The 12,827-nt window shown below is 54.9% G+C and overlaps 1 protein-coding gene across 6 annotated transcripts; it reads right to left on the minus strand.

Annotated features, from left to right (window-relative positions):
- Positions 1-1,917: 1,917 nt before the first annotated feature.
- G6PC3 (glucose-6-phosphatase catalytic subunit 3) lies at positions 1,918-11,552 on the minus strand. 6 transcript variants are annotated; one of them, XM_090044245.1, is made up of 7 exons: positions 11,415-11,552; positions 10,551-10,773; positions 7,770-7,876; positions 6,362-6,452; positions 5,196-5,314; positions 4,311-4,452; positions 1,918-3,310 (listed from the first exon to the last, which is right to left on the minus strand). In XM_090044245.1, the coding sequence occupies exons 2-7, from the start codon at positions 10,766-10,768 to the stop codon at positions 2,950-2,952; spliced, it is 1,038 nt and encodes a 345-aa protein (XP_089900371.1). In that variant the 5' UTR covers positions 10,769-10,773; positions 11,415-11,552; the 3' UTR covers positions 1,918-2,949. The 6 variants fall into 6 exon arrangements, with proteins under 6 accessions (XP_089900371.1, XP_089900374.1, XP_089900373.1 ...); XM_090044248.1 differs by having other exon boundaries at positions 11,390-11,455; XM_090044247.1 differs by having other exon boundaries at positions 11,403-11,441.
- Between the last annotated feature and the right edge of the window lie 1,275 nt (positions 11,553-12,827).

Genomic DNA, 12,827 nt, shown 5'->3' on the forward strand with positions numbered 1-12,827 from the left:
CCAGAACCTCTCCAGGTGGGACCTGGCAGAGTGACTGACTCACTTTGTGCCTCAGGTTCCCCAGTTGTAGAACGGGGGTAACAGCCCTGCACTGTGTCCTGACAGTGCGACGCTTGCCAATGATGAGGCACTGGTGAGGTCCCTCATGATGTGACGTGCTCTGTCAGGGTGACCAACTCTTAGCCCTGCGTGCTGTTCTCACAGGTGGAGGGAACATCACCCGTGCATGAAAGGCTGGGATGCAGCAACCCTGGCAGGGAGGTGCAGCTCAGAGGCTAGAGTTAAGGCCTGAGACTGTTAATGGATAGGGAGAATCCAGACCCAGGTGCTGGGGGCTCATCTGCTCACAAAAGTTAAGTCAGACTAAGAGGGTGTGAATTTAAAGTGCCACTACTGTTCAGGAATAAATCCCTGTGCAGATGCTTGATTTGGCCCAGGGGTAACATGTTACAGTTTCACTTGGGCCCCTGGATAGTTACTGTGAGATAACTCAATGTGCAAACAGGACTTTGGAGATCCACTTGTTCATGGAAAAACTAAGAGCACCCTCTATCCCAAGGGCTTCAGTGGCAACACACAGAACCTCTGATAACTGATCTAAATCCTTAGCTGTGGGCTCCTTGGCAAAACTCCACAGCAACCTGGGGAGTTCCCTTCTTGTCAGTGCGGAGGCAGAAAAGGATCTTGGAGTCATCACTGATGCCAAGATGAACATGGGCCGGCAGTGTGGGGATGCAGTCAGGAAGGCCAACTGCACCTTGTCATGCATCCACAGATGCATCTCAAGCAGGTCCAAGGAGGTGATCCTCCCCCTCTATGCGGCACTGGTCAGGCTGCAGCTGGAGTACTGCGTCCAGTTCTGGGCGCCACACTTCAGGAGGGATGTGGACAACACGGAGAGGGTCCAGAGGAGGCCACTTGCATGATCGGGGGCAGCAGGGCAGGCCCTATGGGGAGAGGCTACGGGACCTGAACCTGTTCAGCCTCCACAAGAGAAGGCTGAGGGGGGATCTAGTGGCCTGTTACAAACTAGTCAGGGGGGACCAGCAGGCACTGGGGGAGTCCCTGTTCCCCCGAGCACTACCAGGAGTGACCAGGAATAATGGTCACAAGCTGGCAGAGGGTAGATTCAGGCTAGATATTAGGAGGCGCTACTTCACGGTCAGGGTGGCTAGGATCTGGAACCAACTTCCAAGAGAAGTGGTGCAGGTTCCTACCCTGGGGATTCATAGTTAGTAGGGTCGGAAGGGACCTGAGCAGATCATCTAGTCTGACCCCCTAAAGTAGAAGGAAAGAGTACTGGGGTCAAATGACCCCAGCAAGCTGATTGTCAAGCCTCGTCTTAGAAGACCCCCAGGGTAGGAGCCAGCACCACTTCACTTGGAAGTTGGTTGCAGATCCCAGCCATCCTGACTGTGAAGTAGCGCCTCCTGATGTCTAATCTGAATTAAGACAAGGCTAGATGAACACCTTGCTGGGGTCATTTGACCCCAGTACTTTTTCCTGCCGAGGCAGGGGGTCAGACTTGATGATCTGCTCAGGTCCCTTCCAACCCTACCAACTATGAAACTATGAAACCTGCACAGTGGGGCTCCACTGACTTCCATGTATGGCCATTGGTCCATGGCCATATTGTCCTGCCCCATACCTATCACTAAGCAGGGCAGTGCCTGGCATGCAAGGGTGTGGGGAGATGGAGGTTAGAGCCAGCAGCAAGCCCAGGACCCTGGGGAGAGCCCAGCCTCTTCCCGCTGGTCAAGGAAGTTGGGACCCCATTGCCCAGTGAGGACCCCTTTCCATCCTCCCTACTGCCAGGCCCCACTGTGCAGATCAGATTTACCCCTGCATCTCAGCACCCTGGTGTGTCCCAGGTGCTGCTGCTCTCTAGTTTGCAATGATGCACTGGGTGCTCACAGGTGGCAGGATGGTCCTTTATTTGGTTTGAATCAAATTGCTGCCTGCACTTGGCACAACAGCTGCACAGTGATTGTCACTTCCTGTCATCCTGTACAAACCTAGAGCCCCCCCCCACACACACACACTTCAAGCTCCAGAGGTTTGGGTTTAGCATTAGCACTGACAACACATACACGACCAAAGGATCTGTATTCAGCAGGGGCAACCACCTGGGCCTACATCTGCCTCCAGCCATGTCCCAGGCTAGTGTAATGGCATGGATTGCTGAGGGCAGTTTTTTTTTCTGGTACAGGGCCTTGGCCTAGGCTAAGCAGATACACTGCTTCCCTGTACAGGTGCATGCAAAGGAGTGCAGCTGGGAATAGGGTAAAACAGTACTGAGCAGTGTCTTGAATCAGGTCCCTGGGTCACCGAGCATTACATTTCTAGTGTGGATGGAAAGTTTGCAGCACAGCAGCTGCCCGGGGGCCAGCTTTGTTCTCCAGCCTCCCTACCTCGCAGTGTGGTGCTTTGTGTTTGGCCCCCAAATCCCTTGCTCTTGGCAACCTTGATGGGTGCAGGGGAGACCTGCAGGAGGAAGGGAAGACAGGGCAGGGGAGACCCACAGCTGCTGGACAACCAAATGGCTCTGGCATGGAGCTCCCATGTACAGAGGCCACAGTGGCCATTTTGCAACACTGCTTGGTGCTCTTACTCAGCACAGGCAGCCCCTCGGGACTGGTGCAAGGTGCAAGCTGCTGCTTGTTTAAAGCCTGGCCCTTGGGATCCTCTCTGAGGGAGGCTGCCCGCCTATGTGGAAGGAGATGCTGTAAACTCTTCACTCAATAGGGACCTCATGCTGAGCCTGCTGCTCATGCTAGCTGCATCCAAGCCCACAGAGAAGAACTGAATTGGGCCTATAGCATCCAATAGGCCCAATGAGGTGAGGGCTATAGAAGGTGAGATCACCTGAGCATTAGCTACACGGGAGGGCCAAGGGGTGTAATCAGACAGGTTGGGGCAGGAGTGTGGGCCAGTGCTGCACAGAAGATGCTATGCAGCATGTGGCTTGGGTTGCAGGTATGGGATGGAGTGCACTAGATGTGGAACAACCACCGCCACCACCCATGGGGAGGCGACGTATTTCATGAAGCTCAGCCCGTACCACAACGCAACATTCTCTGGCTGCAGTGTGTCGCTGAGCAGGCGCAGAGCAGGCAGGGCCACCAGGGTGCACACGGCTCTGTGCTTCCAGCTGGGTCCCTCATGCTTCTGCTGGGTGGCAGTGGAGGAGCAAGCAGCCAGCCCCAGGCCCAGAGCCGTGCCGGTGTCCCGGATCAGCGAGGCAAAGGGTCGTGTGTCCATGCGGATCCAGTCAGGATTCCTGCACCATGTGGTGGCAAGGTGGATTGACCTGCAGCAATGGGGACAAGGCAGTGCTTATGACCCCTCTCTGAAGCGCCCTGCACCAAGAAGCCTGTGAGCTAAGGCTTGGGACTCTCCTACAGGCCCCAGGCGTTGCTGGAAGCCAGTAGAATCCTTAGGGTATGCACAGGAGCCACGGGAAAGAAAACATTGCCCTTGCCCAGCTCTCCACAGTTATCATCTGCCTCAAGGGTCTAACTACAGTATAGCAGAGCTAGAGCCCTGAAGCCCCTTAGTAGTGATGTGGCATAGGGCAACTGAAAGGCATCCCAGCTATCACCTGCACCCCAGGCTACCTGAGTTAAGCCAGCAGAAGCCCTCTTATGCCTGGAAGCCCTGGAATTCACATGGGCGCTGGCTGCCAGCCTACCTGTCTCTCCCCAAAGGCTCCGCCCCTCCACTGGTTCCTCCCCAGTTGCAGCTGCACCTCTCCCCGCACTTTGTCCTTTATGCACTCCCCATCCATGGCCCCACCAAGTCCCAGGACTTTCTGGTCTACCTCCTGATTCTGGCCAAACTTGCCATCTTTCAGATCAGGGAATTTTCCCTCCTGGGTCAAGTAGGGGTGTGTTTCTTGCACCCGCCGACACAGCTATGCAGGCAAAACTGGGGGCAGAACAGAGCAAGGACTGAGAACATTGCCCTGTCCTTGGAGTCACTGTGCCTCCTTGCAGCTCCACTGCACAACAGCTTACCTCTTCCTGGGCTAGGGGGATGCTACTTCATTGTACCCAGAAGCTGCAGGAGGGCAGCCCTGTGTACAAAGCCCCATGGAGAAGGAAGATGGCCCAGACTTGGGTGGGTCTTCAGCTGAAGCAGAGAGAACCCACTGGTTCTACCTAGCCATACCTTGCAGCTGCTCAGGACCCAAGTTCAGTTCTGCCTTTGTTTGCTCAGTGCAGTTGGGCTTAAGGTCCCTCCCCCACTTCAGCTCTTCCTTCAGCTCTGCAGAGCAGGACAAAGGGGCCCCTCCTGGTTGAGGAACTCACCAGTCAAGGTCTGTGCCCAGGGCAACCATGGCACAGTATATCAGGCTGGCACTCAGCAGCAGGCCCAGTGACGTAAGGCCGTAGAAACGCAGCTCCCTCCCTGTTGGGACATGGGCCTCGAGCAGCCAGCCCAGGGCAGCACCTGCACAGCAAGAACAGGCAGATCTGGAGGGATGGGGCTCTCACCTGCAGAGGAAGGAGCCTGGCCTTCCTCAGGGGAGGAGGAGGTGGAGGATGTGGCCTGGCCCACACCAGGCAAGCAGCCTCACCCTTGCAGCCAGTGAAGGGAGCTGCTGTCCCACTGCTGCTATAAGTAGCAGCACCAAGTACTTGCTCATGTGCAGCAAGGTGTGGGGAGGGAAGTTTAATCCACTGCATGCCAGGAGTGCTGCAAGAGGAACCCCGGGGGGTGCTGGGTACAATGCTTTGGTCCTGGGTGGTAGGATTTCTGGCACTGGAGAACACCTGTGGTTGTAGGGGGGGTGCCTTGGCTGACATATGTACGCTGCTGGGAGTGAGGACAGCCTGGGATGACCTCTAGCTTGGCTGCTCTGAGCAGGTCATATGTGAAGTCGCTCCATAGCCAGGCTGTGGGCAGGTGACTGGGCTGCTGCAGCTTCATACAGATCTAGTATGGCCTGGCTACCTCACACACAACTGAGGGTAGAGGCAGAGCCATGAGCCAGGCCAGCCCCCAACTTGGTGCCTTCCATAAGGGTGTTTGTAGGTGATTCAGCTCCTCCCAGCCCAGCTGGGCCTAGGGCCAGAACCCAAGTACCCATCTCCTCCCCCACAAGGGGAAGGGAATGCCTCTGCCAGGGCTAGAGAGGGCTTTAGAGCTGCAGCTTCCTCCTACCTTCTGCAGCCCTCTCCCAGGCTACTAACCTGCCAGAATGCCACCAAGCACCTGATGGGGGAAGTGAGCCAGAATGAAGATGCGTGAGAGCCCCACGGCCAGCAGGAACAGAAAGTAACCCACAAAGGGTGCAAGCTGCACCAGGCGGCTGTGGGAAAGGAAAGAGGCAGGGCAGTGGAAGACATCCAAGGGGAGGAGACTGCAGCAAGAGACCAGCCACTAGTGGCTTCTGCAAGTTGGGGCTTTGTCTTTGTTTTTGCAGGAATTTCACCCAGTTTTCAAAGGCAGGACCCTATTGGGCAAGTCATTTGCAGAGATGGAGCTGCACTTGCTAGAAAGTGTCCTGTTCAGCCATGGGCTGCCCCATCACCCACATGGGCCTTGTGCTGAGTTTGATTCAGCAGAGTACAGACTGATTTTTTTAAGTGCATGCTTAGGCCCATGATTTGATGCCTGGCTGAGCTGCTGCATGCCCCTCTACCTGGGATCTCTTGAATGTATATTAACAACTTTTTGCTAATACACAGCTTTTGTTAATATACAGCTGCAGGATGTTGGCTGCCAGGGCCCCCCTGCTTTACCTCTGGCAGGTTAGGTTGTTGCTTTGTGTTGCATCAGGGTTGACAGTAGTTTTAAAAAGAGGTTAGCTTATGGATTTATATAGGATAGTTTAGATAGAGATGATCCTGCCTCAGGCAGAGGGTGGGACCAGATGACCTCTGGAGGTCCCTTCCAGCCCTACTTCTGTATGATTCTATGAATGGAGGCCCACCCTGGTAATAACACCTTGGTTTCAAAGGTGGCAGCTAACCCAGCTCAAACCCTCCTTCCATGTGTGGTAACAGAGCTTAAAGCTCTTCAGCTGGGCTGGGCTGGCCAGGTATGTTGTTAGACACCTGGGGCTGGTCCTTTGTTGCCCTGCATAGTGCCAACTGCCTGCAATCTGCTGCCAGGTCTGAATGGGTATGTTTGACCAGTACTGACACTTCTGTGAATGAGGACCCTGTGTTCTGAGTAGGAGAGAATCAAGCCCAGAGTAATGCAGCCTGCTGCAGACCTCAAGGCTTAGTGTTTAGTTTATACCCACTGGGATAAGCTGAGCATGAAGCCAGACCTGGGCAGAGGCTCAGCTATCTTATAGTGTGGTCAGCCAGTATCAAAAGACTGCCTGACCCAGGGACCATGCAACACCCACCTGCTGGACTGTCGGGAGGCCGCTGCCGAGAGAGCTGTCACCATTGGCCACAAGGCCGCCCCCATGATCATGCAGTGACCAGAGGGGCTACCTGCATGGAGGGAATGCAAAAGGTTAAACATATTAACTCCCATCCCCTGGACAGAATGAGTCAAGGTGGGAAGCAGGATAAGCCAGAGGATAAGAATGGGACTTGGGGCACCTGGGTTCTCCTCCTTGTCCTGCCACTGGGCTGCTGGGCATGTCCTTTCATTCCCTGTGCCTCAGTTTCCCTACCTGCAAAATGAGGGTCATGAAACTGACCTCCTCTGTCAATTGCTTTGAGGCCTGTCTAGGAAAGGCACTATGGAGGAACTGCAGAAAGGTAGAGTTAATGGCTGGCTCAGATGGGCTGTCCCTAGCAAGCACCATCAGGCAGCGCCAGTGTCAGCTCTGCAGGATGGGTGCCTAACTGGTGCAGACCACTGCGACTTCCCAAGGGAGGGCTCAGCCCTCAATGCCCCAAGGTCTCCTCTTTCAATGCCAGTGCTGATGGGAGTCACTTCCTAAGAGCCATTGGGCCTGGCCCGTAAGGGGACAGAGCATGGCAGGGGCTGGCTACCTCCAAGGCAGTGCAGATGTATGGATGGTAATATGCCAGTCTGGGAGGACTGCAGAGTGGCTTGTGCATGACTCGCCCCACTGTTGCTACGCAATGGAGCACTGTGCTAAATCAGCACTCACTATCCCAAGAGACAGCGCTGGGCCCCCTCAGCTCTTTAGCACATGTGATCTCTGGGCACTTTAGCAAAAGAGGGCAGATATCAGCAGCTCTATGGGACAGATGGAGCAACTGAGGAAGAGGCACTTGACTGGAGTGGATGATTTTCAAAAGTCTTGGAAGAAATGGCTGCCTGTGATCAAAGGGGACTAGACTCGATGGCCCAGGAGACCCCACCAGGTCCTGAGCTCCTGAGTGAGTAACTGTCTGCAGCAAGGTGACCTAGTTTGCAGCAGACTAGTTAAGCTCATAGAAAAAGTAAATTCTCTCTCTATACCTTGGACCTTTGCAGCAGGCGTAATTCCTGGGGGCCGTGTTGTGGTCATAACAGATCCCACAACTTTCTGATGCAAGGTGCAATCAGCCTTCTGGGCCAGATTCCAATGTTACTTTCTACTTCCCTGAAAGCCTGCTGCTGCTTCAACTCAGCATCACAGTCATCCTCACTTCTGGTCCTAAACTGCTGTGCAGTGCTGCCATGCTCTGTGAAGCAGCTGCCATGCTCTGCCTCAAGAGGGGAGCATGTCAGTGGCAGGGGACTGGCAGGGGGGTCAGTGGCTGGTGCTCTGAGAAGGCAAACTCTGGCTATCAGAGCAGTGGTACTTCCTGGAGACATAACCTGAGGGTCCAGCCTTCTCCATAACCCACCTGGCCCCGTTTCACAGGAGACAGGAAACTGGCGCAGCTGGACACTGTCCTTGCTGGCGAACCCGGATTCGTAGACCCACCAGAATGGCCGTTCACCAAACAGGAACCTGAGGGCAGGAAGAGGAGACAGAGTTGTGAAAGCCACAAAACACGAGGCCCCAAGCCCCCCACACTACGTTCTTCCTGGAGTGTGTGGGCATAGACACACAGCAGGTTTACTTTGGAATTAAAGTGGAGTGGACACACAACACACATTCTTACACTGGGATAAGTCATTCCAGCCTGGGGAAAAGTTATCCCAGAGCACACAGCATGGAGTTTGGGGCCAGGCTGTTCCCAGTGACAGAGGCATCAATGCAGAGTGACTCTGCTGAAGACAGCTGTCCTGACAGAGCTGAGATCAGGATCTGGCCAGTGCATTCTGTGACTGCTCATTGCTGGCTGTTTAGTGAAGGCTCAAAGGTTATGGAAGAACAGCAGGAGGAAAGGACAGAAAGGATATAAAGCAAGGAATGAGAGAGAGGAAGGAGGAGAAAAGCAGACAGAGGTGTGGGGGTTTGCAGAAGGGTGGTGGGTAATACTACTGAGTGCTGGGTCTGATCCACTGTCCACAGGTATCAGCGGCAAGGTTCTTGCTGACTTTGAATGAGATCAGATGGGACCCTTAGAGCCCAGTTCAGGGCCTGTTACAATCAATGGAGAGACTCCCATTGATTTCAGTGGGATTTGGATCAGGTCCTCTAAGCCCATGTGGGCTGGGACAACAAGCTGCTTGGGAGCCAGTGGCACTGACAGCACGAAGCAGCTCTGGGTAACCCCTGGGTTCCCTACCTCTTGGACAGCACTTGGATTGGCCTAGGAGGATTCAGACAGGCTGCATATCAGGAGAGTCCCCTGCTATCATCATGCACGGCCATGCCGGGTTTATCCTCACTTGATCACATCCAAGGCAAAGATGTTTCAGCTGCCAAACTCAAACAATGGCCTTTCTATTTGGCTACTACCTCAAATTTGCCTGAACTCAACAATCAGGCTAGAAGCCTCTGCCTCTGCCATTGTCACTAGAGATTGTGATTTCATTGCAAGATTCAACTGATGTTTTCTTCAGAAGCTAGTAGAGACTCTGCCTTGCTTTCCACAGCCTGGCTAAGGGGAGTGGGATCTTTCATGCAGCCACCAAATACAAACATGCAAATAGCAGTAATGATCAGCTCAGTGGGTCCCTCCACCTCAGAGTCCTGTCTCAGCTAGTGGCCACCTCTGGCTATGTCAGAGGAAGGAATCCTGCTATAAGCAGCTGCTTGGGTTTCTTTTTTTCACACATAGAGCCCATGGCTTGGACAGTGCTTGGGTTTCTCTCTGCTGTTTCGTCTTTGCAGGAGTAGCTCACCGTACTTTGCTGCATGCAGCTGCTGCTGTACTGAGCAAGCTTGAGTGTGCCCTCCCAGGGATCTCCTAGGACAACTTCAAATGAACTGAGAGAAAACAATAAATAAATAATATTCTGAGCAATTAAACCTGGGATTTCTTGGGCCGTTAGTTCAGAGGCCTGAGGCTGAGCTGCTCAAAGCAGCACAAAGGATTCATCCCCAAAGCCTTGCAAAGCTCCATCTGACTATCCTTGAGGGCATCATCACTGGTGGGGAAAACTGTAATGACAAACTGAGGTCTGCTTCTGCTCCCCCTAGCCATGCAACACCCCTCCTCCTTCCAGGCCTAAGGTCTCTGCCCTGCAACATCAGCCATTCCTCCATGTAACTCTGCTGCCTGTGAGGCTCTAAGTTTATGTTAGACCGAGAAAGAGGGAGACAGGCCTGGAATGAAGGATGTGGCCCCGCATGGGCACTGCCCTCTCTCACTTTATTGGTAGGTTAGAAGGACTGGTTGGACAACATAGGCAAAACTGGGCCATGTACAGGTGGCACAGATAAAGGAGACGAGTGCCTGTTCTGTGGGGAGGACCAGGCTGTGGGTAATTTGGTGACAGAAAGACGCAACAGGGTGAGGATTCAGAGAAGAACAGAGGATTCCAGGATGGTTTATAAGAAGCTGAAGAGTTTGGCTAAGCAAGGACAGAGAAGAGTTGCTACAGATGGCCCCAGGAGGCTGTAGGAGGAAGAGCAGGGCTTCACTAAGGAAAGGCAGATTCAGGAGAGAGCTGGGTCTCACCCTGCATGTTGGGGGACATATCAGAAACACAAAGAGACCGAGAGTCTCCCCTCATGGGACCAACAGCTGTGGAGCAATTGGCCAAAGGAAACTGAGTTTGCTCCATTGCTCAGGATAATTAAAACTGGACTCTACAGTGCACCAAAGGGGATGGATCTGCACTGGCCCTTCACAGAAGGGACCTGGCACAGGCACTTCAGCTTCTGTGTTGGGCAATACGAACATTACATCTGTCCTCCAGGGGCAGCCCACAGGTCCACCTAACCCCATGTCCTGTTTCTCATGGTGGAAGAGGTCAGGTGAGACGGTGTTTATGCAGGGCCGGTCCAGACAGATCTGTCCCCTGCCCTTCCCCCACTACAGCTCCTGGCATCTCAAGGAAGGCCGAACTAGGAGGCTGCAGCCCTAGCTATTACGTTTGATACCCACAGACGGGCCTGTCTTTCGTGAATCTGCCCCATTTGCCTTTCCTTAATGGAGTTTCTCGGGGCTGCTTGGTAACCTACAAAGACCTCCTGCAGCGCCGGGCTTTCAAGATCATCAGTGTAAGCCAGGCTGTCACCCCTCACCATTTGAGCAATCATCAGCGTAAGCCAGGCTGTCGCCCCTCACCATTTGAGCACCACGTTGAGCCATTCGGAGATTAAGCCTATCCACAGCACGGCCACCCCGACCTTCCGGTCCAGGAAGTAGGCGAGAGGGAAGCAGACAATGAAGATGCACTTAGGGTCCCCCAAGAAAGTTGCCCAGAGCCAGAACTTCTCCAGCCAGGGCGGCCCAGACTGCAGCACCTCAGCAAAGAGGACCCCGCCAGCGTAGAGTGCATCCATGGCACCTGGAAGAAAGGCACATGCGTGAGGCCTGAGCGGCACCAGCAGGGTGAGTCTGGGGGCATCTGCTGTGCCTACCACGGGATCACTCAGAGGCCTGAGGCTGCAGGGATGGAGGCGATCTCCTGGCACAGGGGCTGGGGACACCCCACTCATCGGTCCTCCTTCTTGCCCCATCAGGCTGCCGACTTCCTCCCAGCGCAGCCTCCTACCTCACACCCTCTCGCTAGCTGGGGGGCAGGTTTCTAGGGGTGCTGCTTGCACGGGGCAGCACCAGCCTTTGCGGCCTGCACTGGCGTCCAGGGCGGTGCAGACACAGGCCCCCGGGCTGTCCAGGAGCGGCCCCCAGACCCGGCCTCCACGCAGGAGGCGGCGGGGCGCCGGAGCCCCCGCCCCGCAGCCGGGCCCGGCAGGGGGAGAGGCCGGAGGAGGCCGAGCTGGAGGTCCCCGTGCAGCGCGGCCGGGAAGGAGGCGGAGGCGATGCAGCACAGCCTGGGGCAGGGGCAGGGGCACCCCACACCCGCACAGGAGCGCGGGCACCCCACCGCGATCAGAGCCGGGGCACCGCCAGCCAGGGTCGCGCCGGGGCGGGGACTCGAACTGGAGATCCAGCTCCCGCACCCCCACTGCTCACTCCCGCTCTGACCGGCAGCTCCAGAAGATGCTTCCTCCTCCTGCCACTCCACGTCAGTCCTGCCTACATTTCCCAAGGGCCTCTGCAGCCGGCGGGGCACGGGGCGGGGGAGGGCTCATACTGCTTCGCACCGCGTTCCCTCGGCTGCGGCCCCCGCTGCCAGTCGCAGCCGGGCGATGGCGCTCGTTGGCGCCGCTTGTCTCCGTGACCCCCCGCACCCCCAGTTCAACGCCTGCGCCCCAAGCGCAACCCGTGCCCTTGGCCCACGCTAAACCCGTCCTAATCCTGGATGCCCCTTCACCCCTACCCCAGCCGGTCCCTCCTGTCTCCCAATCCCACCTAGCTCTCTCCTCCCTGTAGCCCAGGGGCGGGCAATTATTTTGGGCTGAGGGCCACTTACTGAGTTTTGGCAAGCCATCGAGGGCTGCGTGACAGGTAGCCAGGGGCGGATAAATATTAATTTTCTACATTTCTTAGGGGCCCGGCGGGCTGGACAGAATGGCCAGGCAGGCTGCATCCAGCCCGTGGACTGCATTTTACCAATCCCTGCTGCAGCCACTCCTGCCCATGTCCCCAGATCTCTTCTTTGCATCCCCAAATCCACCTATCGATACTCTAATCCTAGGTGGCTTTTAGACCCTTGGTCACATTCTCTCTTCACTCCTCCCAACCCCAGCCATGCATCCCCTACAATTATCATCACACCCTCGTGCCTCCCATCCATCATATCCTCCTGGTTCTGCTCTTTTAAGGCCTGATCTATGCCATCTCCCATCTATGCCCGCTCCAATCCGACTGGAGCAGTAAGTAGATGGCCTCTAAGCAAGAGTCTGACAATGGTGAGGTAACCAAAGTCTTAAGTCATCCTTGAAACATCCCATCAGATGCATGTCAGTACTGTTCCTAATATGTGCAGTGTTCAGCATCCCCAGTGAAAAGTTGGCAGTAAAGGAAGACCTGTCAGGAGGGCAGAAGTAGCTTTACTCCAGTTTGCTTTTTATAAGTTTTGAGGATTTGAATCTCAACCTCTCCCCACCCCCAAAAAAGTTTCCCTCACCCACTTATCCTTTGTCTTATAAATGTTCTTATCGATCCTGGAAAACTGTAAATAACCAGTTGCCTAGAAATGACAAAGAAATGAAATCTGATGCCTTGTGATGCCATTTCAGGAAAAGAAGTCCTGCAGTTCAATACTTCTATTAGGGGAAAAAAAAGCCCTGCATATCAGGCCCATGCCTAACAGCTCATTGTCCTATTATGGCACCTGTTTCTGCTGCCCTAGGGAGTGATGTTGCCAGCATCAGTGTCTTCCTTTGACTGCCCACATGCCCGACCAACCACATGCCCATTTACAGCTGGGGCCACTGGGGGCTGCCTTGTACTGCCCCAAATAGGGGTAGATTGAAGCAAATGGCTGGTCATTGG

The sequence above is a fragment of the Crocodylus siamensis genome, chromosome 4 (genome assembly GCF_052110815.1).
Source record: "Crocodylus siamensis isolate JL-2025a chromosome 4, ASM5211081v1, whole genome shotgun sequence".
NCBI classification, from domain to species: Eukaryota; Metazoa; Chordata; order Crocodylia; family Crocodylidae; genus Crocodylus; species Crocodylus siamensis.

Bases quoted from the DNA above. Each gene is read 5' to 3' on its own strand.
- G6PC3 (XM_090044243.1), bottom strand. From the start codon at position 10,945: ATGGGGCAAGAAGGAGGACCGATGAGTGGGGTGTCCCCAGCCCCTGTG. The intron at 7,877-10,550 runs GTGAGGGGCGAC...TCCTGCCCTCAG, and splicing joins CTCAACGTGGTGCTCAAATG to GTTCCTGTTTGGTGAACGGC. The intron at 6,453-7,769 runs GTGGGTTATGGA...CCCTCCATGCAG, and splicing joins CTCCTGTGAAACGGGGCCAG to GTAGCCCCTCTGGTCACTGC.